Source organism: Chelon labrosus, assembly GCF_963514085.1.
Source record: "Chelon labrosus genome assembly, chromosome: 12".
NCBI classification, from domain to species: Eukaryota; Metazoa; Chordata; class Actinopteri; order Mugiliformes; family Mugilidae; genus Chelon; species Chelon labrosus.
The window spans coordinates 17,520,278-17,535,949 of record NC_140345.1 but is presented as its reverse complement, the minus strand read 5'-3'; the positions used below and the strand labels follow the sequence as shown (position 1 = coordinate 17,535,949).

The window sequence follows — 15,672 nt, the reverse complement described above, 5'->3', positions numbered from 1 at the left end:
ACTAATTATTATTCTTTTTAAAAATGAATAAACAACACCACACACAATCTTAAACAACTGTATTATTTCACTTTTCATGAATATAAATCGAGTTAAAAAATATAAATAAAATAAAATCCAGCATTCATTATACATATAAAAATATCCGAGCTGGCGCATCTTGATTGACGGCCGCGATCACGTGACTGCACAAGCGACAACGCGCATCAGCTATTACAGTGTCAGTGGAGGAATTCTGGTTTGGAGCAAGTAAGAGATGAATAACAGATCTCACTGTGTGCTCTAAAACATTTGGTTCCTTTTGCAAGCACATATCTGTGTGAAGCTGGATTAAGTGCAGGGTTTCCGCTGGAAAAAAATAGCACCGAACAACGTGACCGGCAGGTTTTCAATTTACCGGACAAATGTTTGAAATTCGGTCAAATATTATCTGAATTTATTTAGCTTAAAATGCTCAATGATATGCAGGCTATATAAGAATGATATTAAAGCATGTCAATTTATAATCGTTTTATTGAAAGTGACGTTTTTTAACTTTTTACGCATTTTTTGCTGCAGTGAAGTGTGCAGCAGCTGATTTTTTGCTGCAGCGTTGTTTTGACTCGGTTCTGCACTGTAGTAGTGTAAAACCCGGATCTTTCGAGGGATTCGGATCATTCCGAGTCACTCACTCATATGAGCCGGGTTGTGCGAGTCACTTGAGTCACTTGACCCAAAATGACCCAACAGTTCCCAGTACATTCACTCCCAAAAAAGTTTGGGAAGCATAGCCCCTCCTTCCTGCCGCCACCGGAACTGACAACAGCATCGCCGAGAGAAGCGAAGAAAAAAACTATAGGCGGCAGCCATGCAAAAAAGTTTTCCCGTTACTATTTAATCACCTAGTACCTGAGAGAACTAGACCTGAAGTTACCTGTTCTTTGACGTGGGTTTTTTTGTGTTAACACTCCGAGTTTAAGTGTATGACCAAACGTGAGTATCGTTCATGTCGCAATGTTTATTTCCTCGTTAACTGCCTCGGCAGTGATGTGCGTATGTCTCGCTGCAGTGTCTCTTATTCCCACCTTGTTAAAAGGACCGTGTGAATTACTGCAGCTGTAAAGTTGTTTATACGTTGCTGGTTGGCGTTCATGACTGTAGCTATTATTTAATCTTTAGTTGCTCGTTGAGAGTCGGACATGCCGAGGGTGGGTGCTCGTTTCTATGCCCCGCATAGGCAGCAGAGGGCAGTGTTGTGTCATGTACCTCATGTTTATATTAATATGTATATGCTTAATTATTATGTGATGATTATAGATAAATACATAGGAGATAATTGTGTATAGCTTTATGTTTACTGTTCATGCAAGAAATTATCACTGTAGGAATAATATTGTTTATTATTATTTCAGAACTGTACACGGACGTGTCAAAATAAAGCCCTGCCTTGAAGAGACGCCAGTCTTCTGTTCTTTTGTGTCCTGACCGACACACCATCTTGGATGCTGTTATCACCTGAACGAATTAGCCCTTAGTCCCTTATCTCCCTTACAGTTTTGGTAGTGATACTATGCTTTTATTTTTGTTCAAACATCATCAAAACTGACGGGAACATGCTATCACTCCATCCGAGATAGCTAACTGGAAATTGAAGTAATGACAAACTGGTCACATTTAACTTATTACTGCCTTTAAAGATTTCTCCAAGTTGTAAAAAAAATAAAAACAAAAGCACAGTATACATCCATGACCAGTTAGAAAACACAGAACTATACCAATACTTAAAAATTTCACTTTGCATGTGAATTTAAATTTGAGCTTTCAAGCCAAAAGCAACAGCAACATTTGTCTGTAAGTATGAAAATGTGACATTTTCTGTGGCCATACTGACACAATTGCCTTGCCGTTATTTTGGTATGGGGGGGTACGTCATGCTTGCAAAATATGCTCTGATAAAGATCTGTGTGAGGGATGTACAGGAAACAACATGTGCACTTCTGCTTCTGCGTTACTCATTATTAGAGACCTCTTACTTCGGCGACGTTAGTTCCTCACAGTACATTGGAGTGCACTGTGTCCATAAAGAATCAGAGAGAGAAGAAAACAAAACAAAGGAGCATTCGGCCCCACTGAGACATCACCATGACAGGTGAATACATTTTGAAATACTTATAGCTTAATGATTTGAAGAAGATTTGTTGAAAATATGTTTGACATTTAAGAAACAATACATTGCAGGAGGGTTGTAACTGTGATTCGATATCATCGCCTTTGATTGAAATAGATAGACTGAAAAATATAGGCCTTGTGATAATGTATTGAAACTTGTCTTTTATATACTTTATTTGTTGTTATAAACGTAGCTTACCAAGATGTGTTTTTACACACTCTATAATCTGCCATGACAGATTATAGAGTGTGTAAAAACAATAATAATTCTAATAATTAACTCAATAATTATAAAACTATAGGTGTGACATGTCGATCACATTGAAAACACATTAAATATACAGAACATAATCAGATAGATAGTAACTGTCGAATTAAAATGTGTATGATTGTAGTAAGTTGACCTATAGGTCTTAATGGGCATGCAGCCTCTTTTGATCCTTTTGAAAATACCATTTACAAAGGTGATTGAAATTCAGATCTATCTTCGTAAAGCGCTGGTGTCTGTAGATTAATGTGAAGGCGTTTCCAACAACATTACTTGTTGCTGCCAGCAGATGGCATATTAACCCACGTTACAAATGTCTTTCACAGTGGTAACAAGAAAGGCACACATTTTATTTATTTTTTTTACTGAGGCATCTGTCTATGAGATTTCTATGTACACACACCAGTGCAGTGGAGGTGAAGGGAATATTTTTCATGGTGCTCACAGCGCAGTAAAAAAATGACACTGAAGGAATGCAGCACTGCATAAAAGTAGTCTCCCAAGGAAAGAACAGCTTTAACTGAATTTTCTACAATGTACAACGTTGAGAAGGTATACTTTTGAATGTTGCCCGAAATTAAACTCCATGATCCTTCACCAACTGCATTTGCAGCCAATTAGACACAGGCAAAGAACAGGTGTTGCAGCCGAAACTAAGGTACAAAACTGCAGATATTGAAATTAAAGGTAAAAACCTCTGTCTCCACAGCAGATCCACTAAACACCTCAACGTACGATTATTCATCTTACTATGACGACGATGGAAGCTCTGCTCCTTGCAGCTATAGCGAAATGATGAGCTTCAGTTCGCGTTTTCTGGTCGTTCTCTACAGTTTGGTTTTCATCCTGGGCTTCATAGGTAAGAGTGTGTGTGGGCTTCATAGGTAAGAGTGTGTGTGTGTGTGTGTGTGTGTGTGGGTGTGCGTGCGTGCGTGCGTGCGTGCGTGTGGGTGTTGGGGGGGGCGGGGGGGCTGTGTGTCTGTGTGTGGGTGTGCGTAAAGCTTTTATGGCTTTCTTTGCAAAGATCAGTCTAGCTTTTAGACCACCCAGGCATTAAGAAAATTTTACATTTTATGGTTATATTTTATGGACATGGGAGGACTTTATGGACATAGTCTTCCCTTTCTGATTTCCCCTTCAAAGGGAAATCAGAGGGTTAGGGTTAAGAATTAGGTATAGTGTGTAATGCATTATGAATATCCTCACAAAGATAGTCCTACCAACTGATGTCTGTGTTTGTGTGTATTACAGCTGTCTTTAAAAGGAAGTTTGGGAACATGAGGACATTTTGGCTAGTCCTTACTTTCTCACATCCCTTTCAAAGGACTGTTTGAGGGTTAAGACTTGGATTTAGGGTGATTTACTGTTACTGTTAGAATCAAGTGGTTAGAGAATGCATGATGACAATGAATGTCCTCACAAAGATGGACAATACAAACATACCAACAGGTGTATGTGTGTGTGCTGAGAAAGAAAAGGGAAGGAGAGAAAGCAAGAAAGCAAGAGAGAGAGAGAGTCCAACACTTGAATCGCTATAGTATGATGCTCAGAAATTTGACAGATTACATTTTTTCCTCTCCCAAGGCAATGGCCTGGTGGTGTGCGTCCTGGTGAAGCACCGCAAACAGACCAACCTGACCGACATCTGCCTCTTCAACCTGGCCATTTCTGACCTCCTCTTCGTCTTCACGCTGCCTTTCTACTCTCATTACCTCATGCTGGACAACAACTGGATTTTTGGAGGCTTCATGTGCCGTTTCATCTCCGGCTCCCACATATGCGGCTTCTTCAGCAGCATCTTCTTCATGGTTGTCATGACGCTGGACCGCTACCTGGTCATCATGCACTCCCACACCATGTCCCGGTATCGCACGCTGAGGGCAGGCATCGCCGTGACCGTGCTCGTCTGGATGCTGAGCTTGTGGGTCTCCATGCCGGCTTTCATCTTCGCAAAGCTGACAAATCAGTCCGAGTCCCAGTCCCAGTCCCAGGGGCTGGCATGTAACTACACCCCCGACAACGTGCACTGGGATGCATACAAACCGCTGTCAACAAACATTCTGGGTCTTGTGGTTCCCTTGCTGGTGATGATAGTTTGCTACTCTAGGATCATCCCCACACTGGTGAACATGAGGACTATGAAGAGGCACCGTGCTGTCAAGCTGATCGTCACCATTGTGGCTATCTTCTTCTTGTTCTGGGCCCCATATAATATCTCAATTTTCCTGCTTTTCCTCAAGTCTACAGGTAAAATAGAAAACACCTGCTCCTTTGACAAAAACCTAAGGCTGTCAACAATTTTGACAGAAGCCTTTGCTTACACTCACTGCTGCCTGAACCCCATCATATATGCCTTTGTGGGACAGAAGTTTATGAAGAGGGCCTTGCAGCTGATGAAAACATGGTTGCCTGGCTACAGAGGAACTATGTTAGATAGCTCATTCAGGAAAAGCTCCATTGTTTCCAGGTCCTCTGATGTCACCACCATTGGCATGTAGGAGTCAGTATTATGCTTTGTGAACATCACCTGCAGACTTTGGCATGTTATCGTCCTCCGTTGTTGCAGCAGACTATGCCTGGTACACGCAGCAGTAATTTGTTTGTTTCGTCATCTTACTTTTCACTTAAGATAGTATTACTCCTCACTGACTCATCTATAGATATTTGCGTGCACCCTGTTGACGCTTCTGTAAGCGTGAGTGTTTCTTTTCAATGATAAGACATCAGCTTTGTTGGACCGTTCACTGTAAAACACTGCAATACTGCGATCTCAAACATTTTGTAAATTCTCAGCTCCTCCTAGTCCTGCTGACGTTTAGAGGATGTGCTTGAGCTTTGAGGTTTCTAACCACAACATTTGTTTGCCCGTGTCTGTATTTCCTTTTTCCTTCCACGTACGTGTTGTGATGAGCCTGCAAGATGAATAATGATAAAGAAATGAACAAAACAAGCAAACTGCAGCTTCTTATAACATGGAATCTTTCATTTGTCACTTTCCACGTGGGAGGACTTTTTCATTCAAACCCGCGATCAAAATAATTAATCACTGCAAAGGTGGAGCTGTTTAGCACAGTTCTAAATGAATCAGTTGTTATGTAATATTGTTGATGTGGAACAAAGTTTTCAGTGTTATAATACCAATTTTGTACATATAGCCCACTATGTACTGTATGTATTTACAGTGTGCTGCATTGCCATTCTGAATGTATTCCCTTTTGCCATTGCAATATATTGTTTGCACAAAACCTGTAGATTGTATTACATTTATTCAAGTATTTCAGCTTAATGGTGCATTGCCCTGCGGCTGCTGTTTTTGATTATGCTCATTTTATTTTTATGTATGAAGTTACTTTGCTTGTTGAAATTATTAAAGTTTTACATACTCTCAAGTCCCAAAGCTTGTTTTATACACTGCCTGTCCAAAAAACACAAGTCGCCACCAAAAAAAAAAAAGGTCACACACTATAATATTACGTTGGGCCGCCTTTAGCTTTGATTACAGCACGCATTCGCTGTGGCATTGCTTCGATAAGCTTCTGCAGTGTCACAAGATTTATTTCCATCCAGTGTTGCATTCATTTTTCCCCGAGATCTTGTATTGATGATGGGAGAGTCTGACCACTGCTCAAAGCCTTCTCCAGCACATCCCAAAGATTCTCAGTGGGGTTAAGGTCTGGACTCTGTGGTGGCTGATCCATGTGTGAAAATGATGTCTCATGCTCCCTGAACCACTCTTTCACAATTTGAGCCCAATGAATCCTGGCATTGTCATCCATTGATGGAATAACCTGGTCATTCAGTATATTCAGGTAGTCAGCTGACCTCATTCTTTGGGCACATAACGTTGCTGAACCTAGACCTGACCAACTGCAGCAACCCCAGATCATAGCACTGCCCCCACAGGCTTGTACAGTAGACACTAGGCATGATGGGTGCATCACTTCATCTGCCTCTCTAATGAATTTAATGTAAGGACTGATGACGCTTTTGTGGAAGATTGGAGTCTCAGTCGAAACTGTCAAGCAGGTAAAGAAACATCTCCTATACTTTTTTATGTCTGAAGATAAGAAACTATTGAACCTATCTAAAAAGAATACAAAATGAAACGTATCAATCTGATTGTTGCTTGTGATTTGTCTGTCTTGTTTTTACATGTGATTATGTTTTTTTATTAGGTTTTTATAGTTGTCTATTTTTTAACCTGTCTGCAAGCCAAGTTTCCCTTAGGGGACATTAAAAGCAACTGAACTGAGCTGAAGTACACAGGAAATTATGAAGTCCATCACTCACTTCAAAAACTGTAAAACTTATTAAACCAATCTCCACACACAATTTTTGCTCAATTGACACCAAATGTGCAAGAGCATCTTCAGGCAAGAGCATCTTCAGACTGTCCTCAAAAAACTACTTCACAGATTTTTGATTGATCAAAATTGAGCCTACAGTGCATCAAAATGTTGGACTGTAAACGGTAGTACTGTAAACCTATACTAGCATATAGGCTATATATATATATATATTTATATATATATAATATCTAGATTGATATAGATAGATATCCTAGGTCATATTAATTGTTGCTACTGTGTTAAAAGCTCTACTCATCTTTGTTTTTATTTTTATCAAGTAAAATTTAGAAAAACAGCGCTGTCTCTTTAAGAAAGAAGTTGTGCGTGGCTGTGGATGTACGGCCACTGAAATGAGGGCATGTTGCAAATATAAAGTAAAAATAAATAAAGATGAACGTTTGTCTTACTGTTTGTTTTGGAGGTGCAACAGATAAATGATTTAGACCCGCATTACCTTCGTGATCTACCGGTCGATCCCGATCCACGTAATGGGCACCCCTGCTATAGCCCGTCCAAGCGGTTCATGCCAGGCTCGAATCAAACCCACCACTGATGATGAATGTCATCAAAACACATTTATTTTTTTATTTTTTTTCTCAAAAGACGCAGGTGTCAAAGCTGCGTTAACAGGAAAGAGGCAGACTAGAAAACCGCAAAACCAACTGGGGCAGTGTGGGCGGGGCATCAAGATAAAGATATCAAGATAAAACCGAATATATTGTGTTTGGAGAATCTGTGTCAAACGGATTTGGTACCTGGCCTTCAACTGCCAGTAAGACTGTAAGAAACTTAGGAGTGATTTTTGACAGTTCTTTGAAATTCGACAAACAATGTTGTCAAGTTGAGCTTTTTTCAACTGCGCCTTCTGGCAAAAGTAAAAACCTTTTTAAACCGTCATGACCTCGAGAAGGCTATTCACGCTCTAATAAGCTCCAGACTGGACTACTGCAATGCCCTGTATACTGGTGTCTCCCAGTCCTCTGTTGGCCGTCTTCAACTTGTCCAAAATGCAGCTGCCTGTCTTTTAACGAGCACTAAAAAACGAGAGCACATAACTCCGATTCTCTATTCCCTCCATTGGCTCCCGGTCCAAGTTTAGAATTCATTTTAAACTTTTAATGTTTGTTTTTAAAGCTCTTAACGGCCTCGCCCCATCTTACTTATCTGAGATGCTGACCATTCGCGATTACGGTAGAACTTCGAGGTTGTCCAATCAACTCATGTTGGAAGTGCCCAGGTCAAAACTTAAACACTGGGGAGACCGAGCCTTTTCAGTTGCTGGACCTAAGCTCTGGAATAAGCTCCCCAGTGAGATGCGTATCATTACTGACCTGGGCCTTTTTAAATCAAGACTTAAAACGCATCTTTTTAAAATGGCTTTTAGTACCCAGTAGTGTGGTGACACTTTTATATTTATTTTTATTCTATTTTTATTTTACTTTTTATCCTCTCATTTATTGTTTTTAGTTTCTTTTTTAGCTTTGTTTTACTACTGTACTTGTTTTCCGGTGTGTTGTTTTAAATCGTTGTTTAATCTTTTGTAAAGCACCTTGGTTCACCTATCGGTCGATGTAAGGTGCTATATAAATAAAGTACATTTACATTTACATTTACCGTGGCCTTAGGGCAGATATTTTTTTCAAGGGCACAAGGCCAAATTGCAAGGGCACAGGGGCCATGGCCCTTGTGGCCCTCGTGAAATTCCTGCCCTGCGTTGGACAGTTCTTAATCCAGTTTTAGTAGTTTCTGCAATCACCTTAGATGTTTTCTCTGCTTGATGTATGCCAATGATTTGACCCTTCTCAAGCAGAATAACATCTTACCCATGACCACGGGATGTGTCTTTAGACATGGTTGTTTAATAAGAAATGAGAAGCTACTTATTGCATCAGTTGGGGTTAAATAACTTGTTGCTAACTGAAAGATAATCACCCATGCAGTAATTATCCAATAGGAGGCTCGTACCTATTTGTTAGTTAAATTCAGGTGGTGACTTTTATTATAGTCAGTGTAATACTTGCTGCCATGTGCTGGTTTTCTACTAATCTAATCTACAACTAATCTACTAATCTACCGGTTTATATGTTACATTTAATGAAGTTAAATAACTGAGGTTCAGGAACAGGACCTCGCCTCAAACACCCAATTACCCGCACCTGCCTATATAGACGCACCTAACCTCTCCTCGCCCGTGACTCAGTTCTCAAACCCTTCCACCCCGACCCTCTCTGTTCTCTCTTCTGCTTTACAATCTCTTTGCAGGAACCAGGGGGTCAAGGAGCCGATGCCTCCAGAGATATGCCCCCACCCTGAATCTCTCTCCCTGGGTTCCTACGTCCAGTCGTCCAAGGATCATCATCTGTTGCTACTCAATTCTCTTTTCCTTCCCCTCGACCCTTCCGTTCGATCTCCTATCTTTCCCTTCTCTTTAACCTTTAACCAAATAAACTTCTTTGGATATCAAGAGGGGTGGTCTTGTTAGTGAATTAGTATAAACAGAAGTATCAGTGTTGCAAACTACTGCAAGGAAGGTGAAGGCAACATCTGCGGTCCTTGTGGCTCCAGCAGATTGCAGGATTTACACAGAAATCTACACAACACATGATTGTTTTAGTTTTATACAGTTTGTTTTAATCTGATGTAGTGAAAGTCACATGCTGGGCTGTTTTCGGTCATATTTGAGAGATAAATTGTTCATTTTGTAGTTTTCAGCTGGCACTTTCTCCTTTTTTTTGACTATCACTATAATTTACATTAAAATCAAACTGGTGTTAACTTTTACCCTGAGAAGATACATAGCTATGAAATTTAACCTATGTTAAAGTCACAACAGCACCATCACAAAGGCAGCTATCAGTTGAGGAGACAATATTGTGTAGATTTAAAGCAAGCGTGTGCGTAGCTAAGCTGAACAAGCTCTGTAATTCCACGTGAGCTCAGTGTTTTATCAAAAAGATCAGGTCCGTTCAGAAGTTTGCAAAGAACAAAGCTGAAAGACCACAGGATGTGTCTTTAGACATGGCTGTTTAATAAGAAATGAGAAGCTACTCATTGCATCAGTTGGGGTTAAATAACTTGTTGCCAAATGAAAGATAATCGCCCATGCAGTAATTATCCAATAGGAGTCTCGTACCTGTTTGCTTAGTTAAATCCAGGTGGCGACTTTTATTACAGTCGGTGTAGTACTTGCTGCCATGTGCTGGTTTTCTACTAATCTAATCTACAACTAATCTACTAATCTACCGGTTTATATGTTACATTTATTAGTATAAACGGAAGTATCAATGCCACAAACCACTGCAAGGAAGGATGAAGGCAACAGCCGCGGTCTTTGTGGTTTTTGGGGCCTGTGACCCCCAAACTGAAAAAGTGGCTCCAGCAGATTGCAGTATTTACACAGAAGTCTACACAACACATGATTGTTTTAGTTTTATACAGTTTGTTTTAATCTGATGTAGTGAAAGTCACACGCTGGGCTCATATTTGAGAGATAAATTGTTCATTTTGTAGTTTTCAGCTGGCACTTTCTCCTTTTTTTTCTGACTATCACTATAATTTACATAAAAATCAAACTGGTGTTAATTAACTTTTACACCTGAGAAGATACATAGCTATGGAATTTAACCTATTTCAAAGTCACAACAGTACCATCACAAAGGCAGCTATCAGTTGAGGAGACAATATTGTGTAGATTTAAAGCAAGTGTGTAGGTAGCTAAGATGAACAAGCTCTGTAATTCCACATGAGCTCAGTGTTTTATCATAAAGATCAAGTCCGTTCAGAAGTTTGCAAAGAACAAAGAAAACGAGAAAGGATCCTCATTAGAATACGATATCCCCTTAATTCTTACCAAGCGTTGACGTACGGGACATTTCTCAGAAAACCACACTGACACTTTTTCTGCACGCTGTAACACTATGCAGAGGAAACAACAAAACCCAGAGTTCACCTTACCAGAAATGAACCCTGCAGCAGGATTTGACACAAAAAGCCTGCAATGCAAGTAGAAGGATGATATGCAAGCTTGAAGTGCAACACAAGAACACACAAATTTCAGGAGCAGTGATATTGGCGCAGAGCGTGGTAAGCGGGTTAATATTTTTAATTTACACTTGGCTTGACTTACAATTAGCCTCCTACAGTTGTTGTATGAACACAGCGTGCAGTTGAGGAATTTTTTTTGTGCACGTGTGGCTCTGTGTACGTGTGTGTGCATATGCAAATGTCAGCCACAGGAAGTGAGGGTCGGCATGGGTGTCAAAGCAGGTGGTTCTGTGTACTATGCTAGTGAAAGAACATTGTTTGAGATGTGGTTTAAAAGATGACATGGATTTGATTATGGTCAGAATTGGAGGAAGTTTGAGATATTCATAGAAGTGCTCTACATCTACATCCAGTCTGGTGAAGCGTGTTGAAAATACTGCTAGTATCTCTGACATTATACTACACTCAGATCACAGAAAGTCAGTGATTAGAAGTTGCTATCGGTAAATGTGTGACTTCATATCTTTCAGATTTGGAATTTTTTTTTAGCTCTAAAAAAACACAGCAGTTGAACTGGTAAATGTTTGTCAGAAGCATTTTCGGTCCTGAGTCACTGAATGATGATTACATCTGAGAAGTTCGTCTTAAAGGGCAGGAAAGTCCACTAATATATCATTTCAGCCCTTTCCCGGCTTGCTTCTGTTTTCTATCTCAGCAAAAGCGTTCAGTGTGGAACATGCGGCTTTCAGTTATCTTGGTGGCGTGGAACATGTTGTCTAAGAAAGAGGAGAAACAGCTTTTTCTGTTTCTGGAAGATGTTTGAGTGGAGGGGATTTTTTTTGTTTTTTAACTTTCATGGTCCGAAGAAAATAAAATCAGGATTCAAATAACTGCATTGTGAAGTAAGTAGAAGTAACAAATTCTATATTTTAAAAATTCCCATTAGAATGAGAGCACCTTTAAGTTAATCTGATGTGAGAAATTTAATAGGAAGAAGAGTCGTAGTGAAGTTGTTGCTTAGTTAAAACCTTCTCCTAAAGGGTTGTGCCATGTTTTTTTGCTAAACTATTTCCCAGTTGTATATGGAGTCTGTTAGACAGTGAGTGAATGGAGGGAGGGGTACTGAAATAAAGTGGCTTTTGAAAAGAAAAGGAGGCTTTTATCACGTTTTCACTCTTAAATTTGTAGGTCAGTGAGGAAACGTGGAATATTTAATCTATCATTTAGTATACATTACAGATTCCCTGTTAAAACTCAGCTGTAATGATGAGTTTGAACTTAACTGGAGCGCGACGCAGAAGGTGGTGGGTGCTTTTTAAGAATCGAGCTGCACGACCACACCTTAGAGGAGAAGGCAGAACTCATGCCCACCAATCTACAGCTAGTGTCAGTTTTGTTTTAACTAACAAAATAGATACTAAATAGAAACTGAAATAAGTCACAAACAAAATAAAGCATGTGGATTTGGACTTGAGGTGATTTTACTCTTGTATAGACTAGATTTTTACACATATTCACTACCAATAAATATGGGTTTTAGACTTCACTGAACATTCTCGATATTTTGTTCCACTGCTGTAGTCATGCCAACTAAATTTCCTGTACATGTTCTGCTTCCTCTCCCGCAGCAGCATGAACACGTTAGAAAACGCCTCATTGTCGCACCACGAAAGGTACAAGTATGACAAGTATGACACTTTAACATAAATGATAAGTACCTCAGAAAACCTGAGAAAAAGCAGTTCTGGGTTTGAAGTTAACTCAAGATTTTCTGCTTTGTCTCCCGCAGCATCATGAATGTGACGGAGAACACGGCACTGTACTGGGAAAGGTACAAGTGTGATTATACATACACCTTTTTACCAGACGAAATGTTCGGAACGCTTTAATATAAATTAGAAAACCTCAGACTAGTGTTTGGTTTGAACTTAACTTGAGGATGTCGCAGTACAGGTTCAATTACATCAGAAAGGTTAGAAGAACTTATACCCACTTTACTTGACCTGTGTTGTTCCTCCCATGAGGATGGTCAGTGCTAAAAACTGGAATCACTTTTAAATGTATTTATTTTATTGCTTCATGTTAAATGCCAAGTTGAAGCACGTGGAGACTGTTTGAAATGATGTGATTTTATGAAATTAGTGTATTTCAAGTAATTGTATTCTAGATAGTATGAAGTGACCCCTGGATAACATTGTTTTAGCATATTCCCTCTCTTCTCTTCAAATACCACAATAAAAATGGGTTTTAGACTCCATCGCGTCATTCTTGTTATTTTTGTACCACAGCTGCCGTGCCGACTAAATCTTCTGCTTTGTCTCCCGCAGATACATGAACACGACGGAGAACATGACACAGTACTGGGAAAGGTACGAGTGTGATTATACATGCACCTTTTTACCAGAGGAAACGTCCAGAACACCTTAATGTAAATTAAAAAACCTCAGACTAGTGTTTGGTTTGAACTTAACTCGAGGACATCACAGCACAAGTCCCTCGTTTAGGGCAGTTTGCTTTTTGGAGAACCACACATACCCACCAAGCTCGAGTTTAGTGTTTGTATTGTTGTCGCCATAGAAATGGTGCTTGCTCATTTAGGATGGCTGGTGATAACTGGTATAACTTGCAAAGACCAAACTGAAGCATGTGGAAGAAGAAGTGTTTTCTAACAAGTAACATGTGACCCTGACCTGCACATATTTTCCAAAGGCCACAATAAAAATCACAGGGTCACTATGGTGATGATGTCATGTGCCGCCTAGTGCTGATTAAATTTTCTGTTCTTTCTCCCACAGTGGCACGAACGCACCAGAGAACGAGTCATCAGGGCTGGATGAGTATTATGATTATGTGGATTACTGCAGCCAGGATAATGCTTCACAGTTCGCCAACGGACCCGTGGTCTTTATGGTCCTTTACTACGTGCTCTTTTGTTTGGGACTGCTAGGTATGTTCAAAAGACTTAGACTTTATATATCCACAAGGGAAATTGCTTGTTCACAGTAGCTCAGTTGTGCATAGAAAAAAAAAAAAAACACTCTTGAAAACTATTGGTTAAATGAAAAATAGGTGTTAAAATTAAAATTAAAATTAAAATAAAATTAAAAAATAAATAAAATAAAATAAAATTTGCATCTGTACAAATCCACAAGAAATAGAAATAGAAGTAAATATACACTACATACATAGGAAGGATCAAGGATAAATGTCAGTGATTGACTAAGGTATGAATGATGTCCTGTAACACCCACTGTGGGAGCAGAGCTGGATGAATCTGTTGGAGAATGAGCTCCGCTGCCCCTCTATAGTCTATAGAGAAGTGGGTGTGAAGGTTTGGCCAGTGTCCTCCCTCACTGTCCCTCAGTGTATTTAAATTCGTCTTTAGATACATAACTCATATTCTGAGGCTATTCTATTGTCTGCCGCCATAAACAATAGGAAACACAAGACAAGGTCGTAATACTTGAACGGGTTTTACAGGCAACAGTGGAGTCCTGTGGGTTCTCCTCCGGCACATAAAGCTGAAGACTATGACCGATGTGTGCCTCCTCAACCTGGCTCTGTCTGACCTCCTACTGGCTTTATCCCTGCCCGTCTGGGCCAGTGGTTACCAGGACCTTGTATCATGCAAACTGACAACAGCAGTCTATCAGGTACTGTCTCTTTATTATTAATATTATTATTATTATTTAGATCACTGACAAATCAGTCACATTCTGATGTTTAAAACTCAGATTTGAGCAGAATTAGAATGAGCTTATTATTTAGAAATCTAGGTGATTTGACGTCAGATGTCTTATGGTGGCAACACCAGCCGCGTGAATAACTTGAGTGAGGCTGGCGAATCCTGATGTCACATCCTGTTCTTACCCTGCTTCTACCTCTGCTCCTGTGAACAGTTAGGTTTCTACAGCGGGACCTTGTTTGTGACCCTGATGAGCGTGGACCGCTACCTGGCCATCGTCCACGCTGTGGCAGCCATGCGAGCTCGAACGCTTTGCTACGGGATCATAGCCAGCACGGTTATCTGGATTATCTCTGTCACCATGGCCCTCCCTCAAGTGATATTTGCCGACCTGGAGCTGAATGAAAACATCAACCGCTCAGAGTGCCAACCCTTATATCCAGAAGATTCGCAGCAATTTTGGAAGATGCTGCGAAACTTCAGGGAGAACATCTTAGGCCTTGTTGTGTGCCTCCCCATCATAATTTTCTGCTACGTGAAAATCCTTGTGGTGCTGTCCAAGTCCAGGAACTCCAAGAAGGCAAAGGCAGTGAAGCTGATTTTCACCGTGGTGTGCGTGTTCGTGGTGTGCTGGGTCCCGTACAACGTCACGATTTTCCTTCAGACGCTGGAGCTGCTGGGGATCATAAACGACTGCAACGCTTCGAATGCCATCGTCTCCACCATGACCTTCGCCGAGATCATCGCACTGTCTCACTGCTGCGTAAACCCAGTGATCTACGCATTTATAGGCGAGAAGTTTAGGAAGTCGTTGGGTAAGGTGTTGCCCAAAATATTCTGCTGGAGTCACACAAGCTGGGGTGCTGTCAGCCAAAGAGACACCACAGAGACTTCCAACACACCTGTAAGGTCGGATTATTAAAAGAGTTTTCATCTGCACGGTGGTGGCGGGGGCTTCCGTCTTTGCAGCACTGGCTTTTGTACTTTCTTTTTTTTAAAATGAAAGACTGAAGGTGAACAATTGGGTGTGTGGGTGTGCCGTAGTTCATGTGGTTTACGCCTCTGAGCTGCAAAGTGATACCTGTGCTCAGTAAGGAACGATTCATTTTGAAAGTGCACAGAATAAAAGTATGCAAATGTACAGAATGTATCAATTATTCTTCAGCTATGTTGTTATTGTAAAATAAAATTTTGAAAGCTCAATCACTTGTTTTTTTTTTTTTTTATGATAAATGAGA

At 40.3% G+C, this 15,672-nt stretch overlaps 2 protein-coding genes across 4 annotated transcripts; both read left to right on the top strand.

Annotated features, from left to right (window-relative positions):
• Positions 1-818: 818 nt before the first annotated feature.
• On the top strand, positions 819-5,805 carry LOC311496738 (C-C chemokine receptor type 3-like). Of its 2 annotated transcripts, none has more exons than XM_084556699.1 (5): positions 819-972; positions 1,392-1,830; positions 2,002-2,128; positions 3,129-3,275; positions 4,001-5,805. In XM_084556699.1, the coding sequence occupies exons 3-5, from the start codon at positions 2,122-2,124 to the stop codon at positions 4,912-4,914; spliced, it is 1,068 nt and encodes a 355-aa protein (XP_084412825.1). In that variant the 5' UTR covers positions 819-972; positions 1,392-1,830; positions 2,002-2,121; the 3' UTR covers positions 4,915-5,805. The 2 variants fall into 2 exon arrangements, with proteins under 2 accessions (XP_084412825.1, XP_084412824.1); XM_084556698.1 differs by having other exon boundaries at positions 3,126-3,275.
• A 4,760-nt stretch (positions 5,806-10,565) lies between these two features.
• On the top strand, positions 10,566-15,572 carry LOC311496811 (C-C chemokine receptor type 4). Of its 2 annotated transcripts, none has more exons than XM_084556800.1 (7): positions 10,566-10,848; positions 12,378-12,422; positions 12,539-12,580; positions 13,077-13,118; positions 13,545-13,696; positions 14,230-14,402; positions 14,649-15,572. In XM_084556800.1, the coding sequence occupies exons 2-7, from the start codon at positions 12,382-12,384 to the stop codon at positions 15,354-15,356; spliced, it is 1,158 nt and encodes a 385-aa protein (XP_084412926.1). In that variant the 5' UTR covers positions 10,566-10,848; positions 12,378-12,381; the 3' UTR covers positions 15,357-15,572. The 2 variants fall into 2 exon arrangements, with proteins under 2 accessions (XP_084412926.1, XP_084412927.1); XM_084556801.1 differs by lacking the exon at positions 10,566-10,848 and adding an exon at positions 11,625-11,651.
• Positions 15,573-15,672: the final 100 nt, after the last annotated feature.

What these genes read in the sequence shown, in the direction of transcription:
- LOC311496738 (XM_084556698.1), top strand. An exon ending in TTTCATCCTGGGCTTCATAG is followed by an intron (nt 3,276 to 4,000) that starts GTAAGAGTGTGT and finishes TCCTCTCCCAAG; the next exon opens with GCAATGGCCTGGTGGTGTGC.
- LOC311496811 (XM_084556800.1), top strand. Translation starts at nt 12,382, where the DNA reads ATGAACACGTTAGAAAACGCCTCATTGTCGCACCACGAAAG. An exon ending in CTTTTGTTTGGGACTGCTAG is followed by an intron (nt 13,697 to 14,229) that starts GTATGTTCAAAA and finishes CGGGTTTTACAG; the next exon opens with GCAACAGTGGAGTCCTGTGG. An exon ending in TGACAACAGCAGTCTATCAG is followed by an intron (nt 14,403 to 14,648) that starts GTACTGTCTCTT and finishes TCCTGTGAACAG; the next exon opens with TTAGGTTTCTACAGCGGGAC.